Raw genomic sequence first — 15816 nt, 5'->3', positions numbered from 1 at the left:
TCCAGAGATTTCAAATACTGTAAACTCACTTCAGTATGTTGAGCATGAATAGAGATGTCACTGTTCTGTGAGAATGAGCCAGAAATAATCTTGCTGAAACTTGTGATCATAATTTCAGTGGTCTTTATTTTAATTGCAGTATTTTAACCAGGATTCAAATGCCTTTCACAGGCCTACACAGTAGATTTGCCCAAGCATGTTCCATGCCTCAAAATGGAAATTACACAGATGCCTAATCTACCCAATAGCAATTGCATCACTTTTTCCCCTTTACTCCAAAATTTATTGAATCCAAACCATACCTAATGTTCTAAAGTTCTGTGAACTTCATTTTTGAATGTGTTTTTCTTTGGCTTCTTATAACTCCATGTGAGTGAAATTGTGTAATTAAACCCCTAATGTTTTTTTTCTTCTCTTAGACGTCAGTTACTTTTGTCATGATCTTTCATTTCGGTGCATCTGAAAATTTTTATTCCTCAAGGTTCTGCAAAATTGTCTTTTCCTTATCAGTCTTGACCAGTCTTCTTCCAGAACCTGACATACTCTTAATGCCAATTTCTTGACTCTAAGAGAAGTGGTATTTTTTTCTTTCCCAGTCACTACCTGTAATGCAAAGCATTCTACTAAACTTGTTTGTGAGATTTTGTGCTTCACTCCATTCTCTCAAGAGCAAGTGTAAGGAAATAATAAAAATAGAAGATTTAGTTGGAAGAAGTTGCCTGAAGACTGTCATGTAACATTGAACCTGTTTTTATAATGTGGTCTTTCATAAATAAATTTTAAGCAGGATGAGGTAAGGACTTGTGCAGTATGTCCATGAGAGCAAGACAAAATTTTTTTTCGCCAGTTGTGTGTCTGTCCCAGAAATGCAGTTTCGGGGAAAAGAAACCAGTTGCACATCAAATTTGGTGAACAGGTTTGTTCTAAGTTAGCAACACTGGAAGACCAAAAGATTTCAAATGCATGAAAGTTGAATACTGACTTTTAGATTGGGATAATGGCCTAAGGGCATTAGCAAGATAAACTGTTTAGATGATGAAATGTGCCTTATTAGACCAGCTGATATGATTGGGAAAACAGCGATATAAGGGGTGTACCATTGAGTTTCTGAAGGTTAGTGCAACAACAAGAAAGAGGACTGTTGTAGTTCATGAGGAGAGGGCAACATGCAGTGGTGAAAGGTAAAATCAAGGAATTTCTCAGTACAACAGGAGGGAGTAGGAAGAGTTACCATTTGTACACTAAAAACTGTGGGAGTTGCTATTCTAAAAATCGCTGATTGGAACTCTGCTAGTGAAGAATGGAAGAAATGTAGAGGTGCTGTTCATTAATTATTTAATTGGAATGTCCAGGTTAGCAGAGAAGGCAGTCAAATCCCCTGAAAAATCGCGACTTGATGATCTTAAAGGTCTTTTCCAACTTAAATGATTCTATGATTTTATCTAGGTGCTTTTAATGTGGTATCTAAGATTAGAGAGCATGACAACCTTCGCTGTCACTTTTGTACGTGAGACTGGGTATTCATGAAGATACGCTGTATTATCATTGAGCATTATCTCAATACCTTGAGAACAAAATACAGCTGAGAAGATGTTCTCAGAACCATCACTTTGAGTGCTAAACTTCTCACATTTTTCCTCTTCAAATCAGTTTGAAGTCTACTGGTCATTGTTTTTCAGTTGGTTTTTTTTTGTTTTTTTTTTTCTTTTGAAGAGATAAATTGGAAAAGTGATATCCACTAACCCACGCTACTAAAACTTATTTCTTATACTAAGGTTGAAACCATAGCATAAGCCCCAAGATACTGGTATTTATCCTCTTTCTGTCTTTTCTGGATGGGAAAGAAATACAAATTTTCTTTCACTGAGTGCTGCAGCTCTTCAGAAGACTTGAAAAATGAGTCTTGAATCCTAGAGGTTAGTTCCAAATCCTGGTTAGACAATCATCTTGTTTAGACTGCTGTGTCTTGCTCCTTCCTTGTGCGTTCATACATGTGGTCATTCAAATCTGCTGTCTCCTTTTGCACGTTGAGTGGGCTTCTAAGTGAAAAAAACAAAGGAACAGGTCATCCCAACACTTCTGACTGATGTTGATGTTACAGTGGTCTTTAAGAAGAGTAATCAAGAGAAAATGCTCTCTAATTGCTCTGAAAACACTACCCAGTGATGAACATGCAGGCAGCCTTCTAAACTAGGTTCTCTTGTCTTTTAAGCATTCACACAGACTGTTCATTAAAAGCTGAAAAATTGGCCAAAGGTGTAGCTTTTCAAGGAGACCACAAAAGACATCTCCCTGAAGCTGACATTCCCTCTTCTTTCCATTCCTTTGAAATTTAAAATCTTCTGGTTCAAGTGTTAGAATTTCTAGAGGTTACCAGTGAAGTAGATATTGGCCTGACTAGGCTTGTTCTTCTGTGTGTGTCTGTGTGTGTGCGTGCATGCACACATATGCAGTGGATGTCTTTTTTTTTGTCCTGAAGGAGGGCTGGGGGGGATTTTGAATCAGATCCATCACATTGGGAAAGTTTAATCCAGTTACTTGTTTGCCTAAGTCATAACCAACAGATTTTTATAATATAAAGTTTTAGGTCATCTTGACTATTCAGACTCTATTGTTTCTCTGTGCTTATGATTATGCAAATAATTGTCTGTCAAAAATGACTGAAATCCTAATTTTTCAAGAAATGTAATAGATCTACTTTGTAGTAAATTTACTACTATCTACATGAGATTAAAAGAAATCACAAGGGAAGGAGACTGTCTACATGAGAACATGTGGTAGAAACTTTAATAATGGCGTGGCACTTTCATTCTTTCTATGAGGTTGGGGAATTAAAAACATTTCTCGTGGGTTGTGGCAATAGCACTGAATGGAAGCACATTATTTAGATTAGGCATGTACAAAAACTCAGCAGGATTCTATAGGAGCAGCACTGTCTTCCAGTAAATTCTATGAGAAGTTAACCATGCTCTTTTTGATGGCTTCCCTATCCATCTTCTAGCTGTGTATAGGCTTAGCATTCCAAGCATACCAAGCGTCCCTCTATAGAAGAGAAGTTTATTAGAAGCTGGCAAGTAACACAACCCTCAAAATGGTCAAAGGGACAACTGTATTTCGTTCTAAATGTGATCAAAACCAAATCCTGAACATCTCAAAGTCCTCTGAAATAGTGATACTTTGAGCTCTTCTAGTTAATGTCAATTTGAGCCCAGGTAGCGTATGTTCAGATGCAAGCTTTTAAATGCTAAGCCATTTCCTTCCTAAAGTGAGACTAACTGGCAGTAGTCTTTCCCCTAACCCTGAAATTCCTTAAGCCCAGGTTTCCCAGTTGGTAGGTTTAATTAGTAAGTGAACAAGCCGTTAAGTCCTATCCTACATGGGGATTAGGTGGCAATGTGGGATTTGGCAAGGACTCTCAGCTTTGCCTGCCTGCACACTTTTGTAGCACCGTGGTTTAGATGCCGCTAAACTTTTGGTTGATCGATGGCACCTTGTTGTTATTCTTGTTGGTTGTCGGCTACCATCTTGTGCGGTTTTCAGGAGGTTACAGAAACCTGTGGTCCTTGGAAGTTTACAGCTGGGATAGCCAAACCCTAGACGCAGCTTCTTCTGCTTGGTTCTTTTTTCTAAGCCCTGTCTCTGTTTGGCCTTCTGTAAAGCAAAATTCTCAAAGGCAAGTCACTTATGCCATAAGGGAAAAAGACTCCTTGGAGTTCTGGTGGAAAGGTCCTCTCGTCTCTTTGATAGCCGCCTCATCTTCAGCAGCAGGAATGCTCTTTCTCCATTCCAGGTCCGATGAAACAGGGTACTTACGCCTTTCACACTTTAAACTGGTCATGGAGACGAATCTCAAATGAGAGTGAGGGGAGGTTGTGTGGGGTTTTGTTATGTTTTTCTCTTTCGTTTTTGAGCTTGCTACATACAATTTCTGTAAGCTGTTGGCAGTTTCTCTGTAATGCTGTGTTCTTTGGCGTTCTTGATGTATTGAAGGACTTAGGGTGACTTCTTGTCCTTTGCTTTATTGCTCTGGTTGTTTGCTACATTTCTTGAATTTAGAGAATCTACTAAAGTCTTTTTTCATGACCATCAGGAAGAAGGAAACTTTTAACCCAGTCTTCAAAACATGACGCAACTCTAAGGTCGTTTTACAACTATTTTACACTCTAACTGTCTCTGGCAAATTCTTAGATTTTTTTGAGGTGCTTCAAGAAATTCACATAAGGCTAATGGTAATTACAAGATGGAAGAAAGCTACATGAAATATATTTTCATAGAAGTCAGATTATTGGTAATTTAAGAAAAACTGAGGTGCTTTTTCCCATTCCCTCAAACAGTATCTTCTTAAATTGTGGATCAAGGCTCAGATGCGGACTGGGCAGATTGATGAGGAAATAAGACCATCAATTGTTATTGAACACAACAGTGGTGATGCACCTTCTGGCTCAGAAGCTCAAAAACCACTGCTGAGTGGATGCTGGGAATGTGTGCTGGCAGAGTACCATGCTGTGCATGCCGTTTTCTTCTGAAGAAGCTTTTGCTTGCTGTAGTTGGCAATATCGTACTGGGCTAGATAGATCTTTACCAACTGTAACCATTCTTTATGTCATGTCACTTGATGCTGTCACTGCACTTCAGTCCTTTCCTGGTATGATGCCACTTGGAAATTTCAGTCTAGGCACCTCTGATTATTTTCCTTCCTCCCCACCTAAGATGTGTGAACTGTTTCTTTCGACTGCCTGTGAAGAGGGAACAGGTTAATTAGTATATGTGGCTTACGAGGAAAAAATTATTTTGACCAAGTGAATATTTTTGGTTTTAAAATACTACAGGTTTAGAGTTCAGCCCTGCATCACTTTGTTGTGGGAGATGGGTTAGTGAAGGAGTTGCTATTTATATGAATATCTATTTTTAATGTTAATGTATTTGAGCTGATACTACTTCTAATTCATAATGAAAAATAAAGCTTTTATGTAGAGCTATAATTGGAAGTACTTCCAGATACTTTACTGAAAGGATTCTTACTGATCTGTGCATTTCAGAAAGCTTCTTTATATTCCGAAATGTTCTGCAGTGTGACTTCTGCCATTCTGTATAGATCCAGAATGTGCTTCTAACATGTGATTCCTCTTGGCCAGGTGTTTAGCATATTATGATGATACGTTCTCATTAATCATACTGTGATAAGAGTTTTAGTGAACACAATTTCTTTTTGTTTTGTTTTGTCTTGCAGGCACCAAGTATAGATGAAAAAGTAGATCTTCACTTTATTGCATTAGTTAATGTAGGTGGTCATCTCTATGAATTGGGTAAGAACACTTTTCATCTGCTCTCTCCATTTGTTTGAAACAAATACAAATAGTAATATTGTTAACTATCAAGGTTTGAGAGAGATTACTTGATGTAATGTAGGGCTTAGCTTCTTTTCAACTGCATCATAAGGTCGGGGGGGGGGGGGGGGGGCGGTTCTGCCAAACAGTTGCAGCCTTCTTCCCATCGTTTTCTTGGATTCTCCTTCCCTCAACTCCCTCCTATTAAGGTAAAATGGTACAGAATACTGGACTGCCTCTAAACTTCCTTTATGATTTACAAGGACAGGAAGCAAGAAAGAACTGATGAACGCTCCAAGTTTCAGAGAGGAAAGTACTGTTATACTGATGTCCCTGAATTGCTCGTGGAATTAATAAATGAACTGTATGCCACTTTAGAAGTGTTAGCTTTATTATTAAATAGCGTGATACAGTTTAAACTGAAATTACATAGTCAGGATACTGGCAGATACTAATATTCTGCAATGCATTTGTTATAGGCTGGTTATTTTTTCTTCTACCTTTTATGTGGTCACTAGACAGTTAACTGTAAAACAGTAGTCTCTGTTTGCTGAATTACAGCTATTTTTTCCCCCCTCTTCAGATTGTGTAGCACCAAGTTCTGCTCAGATATTCTCTAATGACTCCAATTTTAAACATGTTGCTGGGCAACTAGGTATTGCTGCAGGCGCTTCAGACAACTAGCAAATAGATCAGGATTTAAAGACTGCAAGTCACTGGTCCTTCCTAACATAATTTTTGCAGTACTTTATGGTGAGAACATTTTCATCTTCTGAAAATCAACGTGTAATTAAGCAATGCCCTGAACAGGTGACAACTAATCATAACCTGGAGCATAAGCGGTATATAAGAAGTGCTTATGTTAATATTAAGGTGATCTAAGGGGTATTATCAGTGGTAAGTCATGAACAATAGGCACACATTTCTGTGTTTTTATGATGCTGTACATCTGTCAGTGAACTAGATCAAATAGTGAAGCAACTACTGTAGCATGCAATATAAATATTTTATGACTCTAAATTTCAAGGTGTGATGGATGGCTCTTTCTTCTTTTAGTTGTGTGCTACTATTTCCACGTTACCTTTTCATTGTGCATTAATTTGCTCTGCTTAAAAAGTACACTACAGACTTTGATTACCATGTTTAGCTACTTTCCGTAAGTACAATGCAAGATAAAACCCACTTGAATTTTTTGCTTAGATTTTAAAAAAAAGAAGAAAAAAAAAAAGAGGCATTTAGCGCCACTGTACAGTGGAATGCCAATACTACTATTTCCTTTGTTCTTAAAATAACTTCTCTCTGTACCAGCAGAAGAAAGCAAAAAACACTTAAAAGTAGGAAAACGGGAGAAGGTTTTTCAATTGATTCGCTGGCTTCAGTCACTGTGGCCAGCATGTGGGCTTTGGCAGGCAGAAAATGCTAAGGAAGCACATGGATGTTAAATGCTCATGATGTTTTTGCCATAGAAAACATGTTATTTATAGGCACATGAAATTAAAATGCTGTTCTGCCAAGATGTATGTAAAAAAAAAAAATCGAATCAAACTTAGCTTGGAACAGTAGAGGGCATTCAGTTCTGTTTCCCTGGCACATTCTGAGGGTTTTGCATTGTTGTATCTTCAATCATGGTTGTTACAATAATGAACAACCTCTTGTTCATGTAAATCCAAAACTTTTCTAACATCAAATCTATTTTTAGTTATGGAAAATGTAGTTTGGAAGTATTGTCAACTTCAATGGAATTTTTGGGGAGAGAAGAGTCTTTAAAAGGGAGGACAGAGCTAAAAGGGAATTTGGTCTAGCAAATACGTAGGATATCCTGACATATGTTCTCATAGCTCTTCACAAGTAACCTGAAACATGTTTCTATGAATGAAAGTATTTTTAAACTGCTGAGAATGATAGCTTTATTATATTCCAAAGGGGAGAAAAAATAATTCACTATAGCAACCATTTTTAAATGCTGTGAAAGTACTTAATACTTATAGGGTTTGTTTGCTTATTTATTTTAAATGAGAGTAACATTTCAGTTATGCCAGACTCTTCAAACTGGTGGGTTTGGTATTCTGTTCTGTCATGGAGTCCCCGATCACAGCTGTCAAAGACCACAGACGTACAGCTGTCTGTCTGGGTAAATCCATTAAGTGTAGTTGAACTTGTTCTTCTCTACTTGAAAAACTGAAGTACTATACCAGCCCTAAAACAATTGCAACTTATAAAGTTTTCAAATAAAATATTAAGAAGTATTTCATTGTTTCGACTGGATTTTTTTTTTTTAATGTAACAGACTGTAGGTAACGATATCTGTTGAAGCAGTCAGCAGTGGAGGAGAGACCAGGGAATAGCTCGCTGCATGTGTGATTCTCTTATGAAAAATGAGGTAGCATTTTTCTAAGTGAAGAGAAAAAAATCTGTTCAAATAGATTTAACTGGAAAAATGAAGCTTTTCTAATTTTATAAATGTGTTGTTCAATCCTGCTTTGTGTTTCAACAGATGGGCGCAAGCCATTTCCAATAAACCATGGGGAAACTAGCGACGATTCTTTTTTAGAGGTAGGAATAGAAAACCTTCTTAAATGGTGTTATGTAAAATTCTTGCTATATTTCCACAAAATTTATAAAAAATATTTGTAAAAATATTTATACAAAAGTCTTGCTATATTTATGGTTGGATGAGGAATAGAGTGAGTGGGATGGTGAGACAAAATTAGGTTTACTCAGTTTTAAAATAGGTATTTCAGAATGCTCGTGTTGTGACTCTGGGTGACAGAATATCATAACATGATAACAAGAAATGTCAGAAGGGTTTGACCATAACAGAAGATCAGACTGACTTTTCTTCTGTGCTGAGATTTTCAAATTGCACATGAGATGAAGTCATCAGATTGAAAACTTAGGATAATTTTTCATTCTCTTTCCTTTGGTTTAGCTATAGTTTGATAGGTGCTGTGCTAGACAGAAGTTGATTTCCTTTATGACACTTGCTAATAATCAGTCTTCTCCAGTTTTGTGGCTTCTTTTGGGTGCTTCTTTGTGTCAGGAGGTGTTTAGTTGAGAAATTAATTGGAAAGGGATACAGTGAATTGGGAGGATAAACTGTCATCCCCACAGAATGATGCGAAGTTGAAGCTGAGAAGGCAATGCATAGATCTGACTTTTATGGTATCCAGACTGGATTAGCTTTATAAAAGGAAGAAACCAGAGAAACTAAAAAAGAAACAAACAAAACCTTTTCTAGTTTAGTAGCATAGACTAATGTCTGTAAAGTTTGCATATAATTTGTGCTTGTTTGGGCAGGGGGAGAAGCTGGATAAAGCTTTCCTTTCTTCATATGTGGCTTTTTTTCTGTTTTAGTGATAACATGTGTTCTCCAGATTGCACCCTAAAGCTAGATGAAGGAATTACTTACAATCTTTCACTTACCCCACACAGCTTAGATTCATCTTGAGACAAAGGAAAAATTTCTGAATACAGCAGTACTGGTAAAGGCAAACTTCAGAGATGCATTTAGAAAGTCAGACAAATGACACATCTGTTGCACAAAGTAATATTCAGTCACAAAAAGTCATTGTTGCTAAGGTTCTGCATAAAATTTTTGCTCTCTTATGTTGCCCATATGAGCACTGTAAATACTCTTGAATAGTGGTAACTCAGATCAGAAATACAGTTTATGTAGATTTGTCATATTATTTAGTAATCCTTTATGGAAAAATCCATTTTGAGCATAGATTGTATAAGGCATATCTTCATATTTCATGGTTTGTTTTTTTTTTTTAATAAGCATGATTTATAGTGTTTTTTTGGTTTTTTGTTTTTTTACTTCTTTCCCTAGGATGCAATAGAAGTTTGCAAGAAATTCATGGAACGTGACCCAGAAGAATTAAGATTTAATGCAATTGCACTGTCTGCAGCTTAAAAGCCTTTTCCAGTGGGGCTAATCTATTGCAATGTATTGTAACAATAAAACTGTTGCCATATGTTAATAGTACAAATTTTGATACTTCCCTAACATGTTGATTAATTGTAGCACACATGGAATAAACTTTGCATTTGTCCTTGCTATATCTTGCTGCTTGTTCCTAAAGCAACTTTGGGTATTTATATACACGCATGCATTTTGTGCAAAACTAATATGTGGTGGGTTTTTCCCCTTCCACCCCCTTAAAAGTTTTGGGAATTACTGTCTGTGATATTTCATCATAATAATGATGAGCTAGTTCAGAGCAGGATTATCATTTGTATCATTCACAGATAACATTTTGAGTGGATTATGGGGTTTGTTAATGGGTAAAAACTTGAAATACGAGGCTATCTCCATCTTTTAATTATAATGATACAAGAATCTTGTAAGAACTTTTGCAGGTGACTCAAAAGACAAAGACATTTTTTTCAGTGCATCATTTATAAATAAATATATGGAAGAAAAAAGGCAGGAAAAGGACTGTTTCTTCTTATTGTTGGTGAGCACTAATATTTTAAAATTATCTTAATCTTTACATTTTGAATAAAACTTAATTTTGTTTCTCAAGCCTGATAATGTTAATAAACTGTCAAAAAGCTTTAGTTAAACCAGCGTCTGCTATCTGTCTATGTTGAAAAACTACATGGATTTTTGTCCCAGAAAAGCCACAGTAGTAATTAATGCTAGTTCAAGTGGTAGAACTGCAGAGGGCACAGGCAGGTGAATACAGCAATGTGAAGTATCTCACCTAACTGAAATAAATGATAGAAAAGTAACGATTGTTGTAATGAAGTTTTGTGTAACAAGAACAGAAACAGACTATAGATTTTAAGACAGCCATGATGGTCATATGCTTTTTTTTCCCCTTTAGGAATCTCTCTTGTAAGTTTGTCAGGTGGCATTACTGAATGCTATGTGATATCCTTCCCCTGTGCCATCCCTCCCACCCCACCCACTGGATCTTAAGGTACTGTTGACCAATTTCTACACTTGAATTAGTAACAATTTGGTTGGTTTGGGGTTTTGTTGGGTTTTTTTGTTTGTTTTTGGTTTTGTTTTTTTTTAAGCAATCTTACGCTTCAGGATTCTTGTGAAGGTTGGTTTTGGTTAATGTGCATGTTTTTGACCTTCCAAAAAAATATTCCTTATTTGTTACTTTGAAGTGAAATAATTCAGATTTGCGTCCAATCAAGACGGCTGCTGAAGGAAACTGAACCCTCCGTGTCCGAGAGTGCTTTCATTCTCTATCAATTGTCATTGCAGGAAAAACGAATGGGGTTATGCCAGAAGCAATCTGGCAGAGTTTTCCTTCTTTATAGAAAAGAAAGAGGCCCGGGAGTCTGTCTTATCACTTAAGAACATCTTTTGCACTCTAAAGAAAAAGTCAGAGTGTCTGTCTAAAACATGTCACCTGGAGAGTCCGCTAAGAGTCTGTTTCCTATACGTGAGCTGGTTGGAAAAGTGAGGGGGAAGAACAACACTAATGAGCTTCTATTTTTGAGCACTTTTTCACCCCAATAAAATGCAGTATCGTTAAGACTTGCTTTATGTTGCCATGCTCATTAGTAAAGCCCTGAAACTTCTTTTAAATAAAAATTGAAGGCTTTAGTAACCAAAGCAGCTGCATTATCTACCAGAAAAATCAAATAAAAGTTGTCACAATTTAATTGGGATATCGCATATTTTATGCTAAAGGTGACTCGGAGGATTACATTTAAAGTAAGCCATAGTTAATATAGATAAGGTGCTTTTAGGGTAGGGAGGAGGGTGAGGAAGGAGAGGAAGTGCAGTTCACAGCTGGTAAACGAGCTGCATCAGTTGTCTGCTTTAGGGAAATATTCACACCATACATGCTCTTCAATGTTCAGAAGATTTTGGTGGGTTTAGGTCATAAATGGAGGGGCTCTGTCTTTGTGCAATTGTTTATTGCAAAATCACTTCAGAACTGGAGCTTTAATTGAGTTTGAGGACTGATTAAGTGTATTCATGACAAAGGAAATCAAGGTTAGAATAATAAACGTGGGGTGGGAGTTTTCATGGTCACACTGGAAAAATACATCTTGAATCTTATATAAAAACTTATTTCTAAGAATTCTTAGTATTTTGGCAATATAGTTTTGCTAGGTGTTTTTTACGTAGTCTTCAAATCGGTTGTCCTGCAGGATAAGGTTTCCTTCCGTTTTGTTTTACTTTCAGTGTTAATTTCTGGTTTATTAATATATGAGATGGTACTTTTTAGTGAACATCGCTTTTGGAAAGGTTCCCAAAAGTTTGAGATGACAAAGGAAGAGCAGTGCACCAGTTTTTCTGCTGAACTCTATCTGCTCACGGCACGGTCCCTTGCTAGATTGAAAGTTTGAAAGACTGCACTGCAGAAATACTGTCTCGCCTAACATCTACGGTGTAACAGCTTTCCAGAGCTTGTAAGCTCATGCTTGTCACAGGCATTGGTGACCATCTTAGAATCATAGAATCGTTAAGGCTGGAAAAGACCCTTAAGATCATTGTGTCCAACCGTTAACCTAGCACTGCCAAGTCCACCACTAAACCACGTCCTCGAGCACCACGCCTACCCATCTTTTAAATACCTCCAGGGATGGAGACTCAACCACTTCCCTGGGCAGCCTGTTCCAGTGCCTGACTACCCTTTCCGTGAAGAAGTTTTTCCTAATATCCAACCTAAACTTCCCCTGGCGCAACTTGAGGCCGTTTCCTCTCGTCCTATCGCTTGTTACTGGGGAGAAGAGACTGACCCCCACCTCGCTACAACCTCCTTTCAGGTAGTTGTAGAGAGCAATAAGGTCTCCCCTCAGCCTCCTCTTCTCCAGACTAAACAACCCCAGCTCCCTCAGCCGCGCCTTGTAACACTTGCTCTCTAGACCCTTCACCAACTCCGTTGCCCTTCTTTGGAGGCGCTCCGGCATCTCAATGTCCTTCTTGTAGTGAGGGGCCCAAACTGAACAGGAGCACAGGAAGTAAAGGGACCTACAAGATGCTGGAATATCTTTGGCATTGATAGAACCCGTATAACTTGGATACAAGGAGTGAGGTACGAATGCTTGGCTGACTCGCGTAGCCCAGCAAGGTCCTGACCCGGGGCTGACGAGCCCTGCAGAGCCACACGGTGCTTTTGGCTCTGCGATGCCCATGCAGATGTTGCCTTATCTGTACGATCTGTGCTTACGAGCTCAAGCTCCGTGGGAAAACAACGCTGTATTTCCAAACTCGTGCAGCACTGCCAGAGCCTCACCACCTTTGTGTGGAGCATGGTTTGGCCACAGGCATGCGGCGCTAGCGACTGCCAGGAAATCCATCTTCAGCTCCTGCAGTCCGGGCTGGCCCTACGTATCATCTTATGGAAATGGTGCATGTAGGAGTGAAGTGATGATGCAGGCTCAGCACTTATATTAATTTTAGCTGAGTGGAGTTGGTGTGCTATTAAGCACTCAGGATTGTTCAAGCTCTTTTAAGTATATTGGTGTAAGTTTTCCCATGTTATTACAAGCGTTTTATTGAGAAACCGTAAGAGTTTAATAACCAGTACAGTGCCCTTTCCTTTCAGTCATGGCTGCATGATTCAATTGAGGAAAGAAGGAGAAAGAAGTGCTTTCTTGCTTTCTGTCACTGAAATGTAAGTTTTAGAACATAAACACACTTAACAGCCCACATTTAAAAAATAAATATTGTCTTTCCTTAAGGGGAGAAGCCTGCCTGGGTAGAAAATATTATTGTATCAAATATTTGTAGAACTCTCTGTGAAAAGAATATGACATAAACTGTTGCTTGACTTATCCCTGGGAGCACAGACAGTTGCTGAGTAGAACAATATTATGTTTGCTACTTTCGACACCAACAATTAGCAGTCATCTGGTATACATAGGCTTTTTCTGATCTAGGAGTCTGGTGACTTACCTTGTTCGCACAAAGGAATATTCAACTATTTTGGATGTTTGGGCTCTCATGGATAAATTATCTGTGACAATTAATTTAAAATTCACTTTGAGGAAGAAATTAACTTGTTGGAACTTTTTTTACTCAGTGAATAACTTCGACTTGAAAGCTGCTGTGGTCCATGCACCTCACTAAAAGGAGGATTTAATCAAATTACTTGATTACTCGGATTACTTGAATTATTTGATCTAAAATATTAAACACGTGATTCACAAGAGAACTGATTTGATTTGCCATTCAGTGAAATAAAACAGCCAGAAGTAAGTGAGAACTTGGAATCTTTTTTAAACATGACCTCTTTTGAAACCTGTTTCATAGAATTTTATTCTCAAATAACTTTAAACTTTTGTAGTATTCATAGTTACTTCCTCCTACTTAGGGACAAGCATCATATTTTTATATGAAATGAAAAGGCAGACCTTAAAAATCTGAGAAAGGCTGCAGTAGTTCTCCAGAAAAATGTTTATTAGACAGTTAACGCAAACTGATGTCAGCCAGCAGCAGCACATACATGCTTTATTTAGACTTTTTTTTTAGCCTTTGTAGTCATGACTGCTAAATAGTGAGATGAGAGGGTTGTTTTCTGATGCTCAGGCTTCCCGCTCAAGAAAAAGGCAGATTCTTCATTTGTATTTGGTCTTGTGGCTGATCTGCCTTGGAGCAGGAAAAAGGAGTAAGAAAAAAATTCAGAATTATAGCTTTGATTATTGTTTTATTCATCACTGACTCTATAGCATAGATGTCTCAAATCATACCACTGTGAGGAGCTAACAACATAATTTCTATGGATTTGTAACTTTAATGACTGGCAAACATCTCCTGTGGAACTTATTTCAGTGGGTACTGCCACTAACACGAATTCCCGTCTGCTGCAGAAAATGATGGCCAACAGCTTCTTGGCGTGCGGCATTGCTCTCCTAAAACCTTCTCTCCTGTTCTAAGAAGGTTGTTTACAGAGCAGAAATAAGATGTGCTCCCAAGTAAACAGCTTAGGAGAAGCTAGTTTGTGCGCAGTACGAATTTTAAGCTATCTTTTCTCAGCAGTCCTTAAAAAAAATCTCAGGGTATGTTCTGCCCTGGGCCATACAAGCAGAAGATGGGTGCAGCAACTCAGTTTTGCTTAGAGAGATGATACGGAAAGAAGAATGTTATTAACAGTTCAAGTAGAAAAAGATAATCCTAAATACAATGTTAAAAGGAAATAGAGTACTTTTTTAAAAAAAAAAAACAAAACCTACTGCTGTGCATGAATATTCCAGAAAACGTCTCTTTTTTTCCTGGTATTTCATTACTTTTTCTGCTCTGAATGTGTCTACTGTCTGCTCCTGTACTGAAAGAAAGGGTTTTGCTGTGTTTGTCAGCACACCTGCTCTGTCCCGGCTCCAGCTGAACGGCCAGCTCAGGGTGGAAGAAGCGTTGCAGAGGCACAGCCTCCTCCCGCCTGGCCCCGTGGTTGCGGTCACCAGTGGGGCCGGAGCCCCGCGCGGCCTCCCGCCAGCCGCAGGAGGAGCGGGGCTGGGAATGGCGGCACCCAGGCAGGGCCTCAGCTCGGGGCCCGAGCGCAGGGCAGCGTGGGGAGCGGAGAAGTCACGAAGAAACTTGTTGCGGTGTGTCGGGGGCAGAGACCCGAGTGGAATAAAGCAACGGGCACGTAGCAGGGGTACCGTGGGCAAAGCCCGAATTGCTGCAGGGGGTCCCGCGGGCAGGCGGGACGCGCAGGGGCTGAGCTGCGCCGCTGCCGCTCTGCCCCAGGCTGCTCTGCTTCGGTCATTTTGCGTGAAAAGCGTTCAAAGCGTGGACCCCCCATCTCTTCCGAGGCAGTGGAAACGGCTCCTAACTTCGTCCCCAAACGGGACGACGCTGCGGAAGAGCGCGGAGTCGTTCCCCTCCCGCCCCCGGCTCACGGGGCCGTGGATGGCTGCGAGGGGGGACCCGCTGCTGAGGCGCTGAGGGAGCCGGCCCGGGACGGGGCTCCCGCCGCCCCGCCGCAGGCTGGTCCCGGCCGGGCGGGGGCGGCAGGTGGCGGGGGCCGGGGCGGAGGTGTCCGGCCCTGAAAGGTGCGATTGTCCCCAGCTATTCCTGGTATGCGCCGGGGCGGGAGCCGACGGCAGCGGGCGAGCGGGAGGGCGAGGGGCGCCGCCGCAGCCGCAGCCGCGAGGGGTGCAGCCCCTCCCGGGCGTCCGGCTGCCCCGGCGGGGCGCGGGGTTGCCTCACAGCCAGCGGCTCCTTCGCATTCTTGCGGTCGCTGAGCGCCAGCGAGCTCCCGGGAGGGGGAGCGCGGCGGGGAGGAGGCGGAGGGGGAGGAGACGGCGCGGGGAGCGTTAAAAGGAGGCAGCTGAATGACAGCGGCTGCTCTCCGCCGCCCCAGCCCGCCGGAGGATCGCCCGCCCGCCCGCCCGCCCGCTCTGCCGGCCATGGAGGGGAGAGAGGAGGCGGAGGGCGACTGCCAGGCGGCGTTCGCCGAAGCTCAGCGATGGGTAGAGGTGAGGCGTCCCTCCGTCCTTCTGCGCGGCGCCCCCCTCCCCGTCGCCCCGCGCCCCCCACCCGAGGCCGGGGTCTCGCTGCACCCCCGCGGGG

General features: G+C 40.6%; 2 protein-coding genes across 15 annotated transcripts in view; both read left to right on the top strand.

The window, feature by feature from the left end:
* UCHL3 (ubiquitin C-terminal hydrolase L3) overlaps positions 1 to 9389 on the top strand; it is a 44985-nt gene extending 35596 nt beyond the window's left edge. Inside the window, exons 8-10 of the mRNA XM_087759305.1 lie at positions 5231 to 5306; positions 7822 to 7880; positions 9160 to 9389. Coding sequence (XP_087615431.1) covers positions 5231 to 5306; positions 7822 to 7880; positions 9160 to 9243 — 219 coding nt within the window. The 3' untranslated portion in view covers positions 9244 to 9389. The remainder of the gene's footprint in view (positions 1 to 5230; positions 5307 to 7821; positions 7881 to 9159) is intronic.
* Positions 9390 to 15578: 6189 nt separating this feature from the next.
* The window catches only part of LMO7 (LIM domain 7), a 132664-nt gene continuing 132426 nt past the window's right edge, over positions 15579 to 15816 (top strand). For 13 of the 14 annotated variants that reach the window (XM_087757058.1, XM_087757057.1, XM_087757054.1 and 10 more), the window contains exon 1: positions 15629 to 15722. In XM_087757058.1, coding sequence (XP_087613184.1) covers positions 15654 to 15722 — 69 coding nt within the window. In that variant the 5' untranslated portion in view covers positions 15629 to 15653. Of the gene's footprint in view, positions 15723 to 15816 lie in introns of all 14 variants that reach the window. The other variant, XM_087757051.1, reaches the window with a different exon arrangement.

Source organism: Nipponia nippon, unplaced genomic scaffold (assembly GCF_047370975.1).
Source record: "Nipponia nippon isolate SJK-2023a ecotype South Korea unplaced genomic scaffold, ASM4737097v1 scaffold_2, whole genome shotgun sequence".
NCBI lineage: Eukaryota > Metazoa > Chordata > Aves > Pelecaniformes > Threskiornithidae > Nipponia > Nipponia nippon.
The sequence above is the reverse complement of the archived record's forward strand: the minus strand, read 5'-3'. Positions and strand labels throughout refer to the sequence as shown.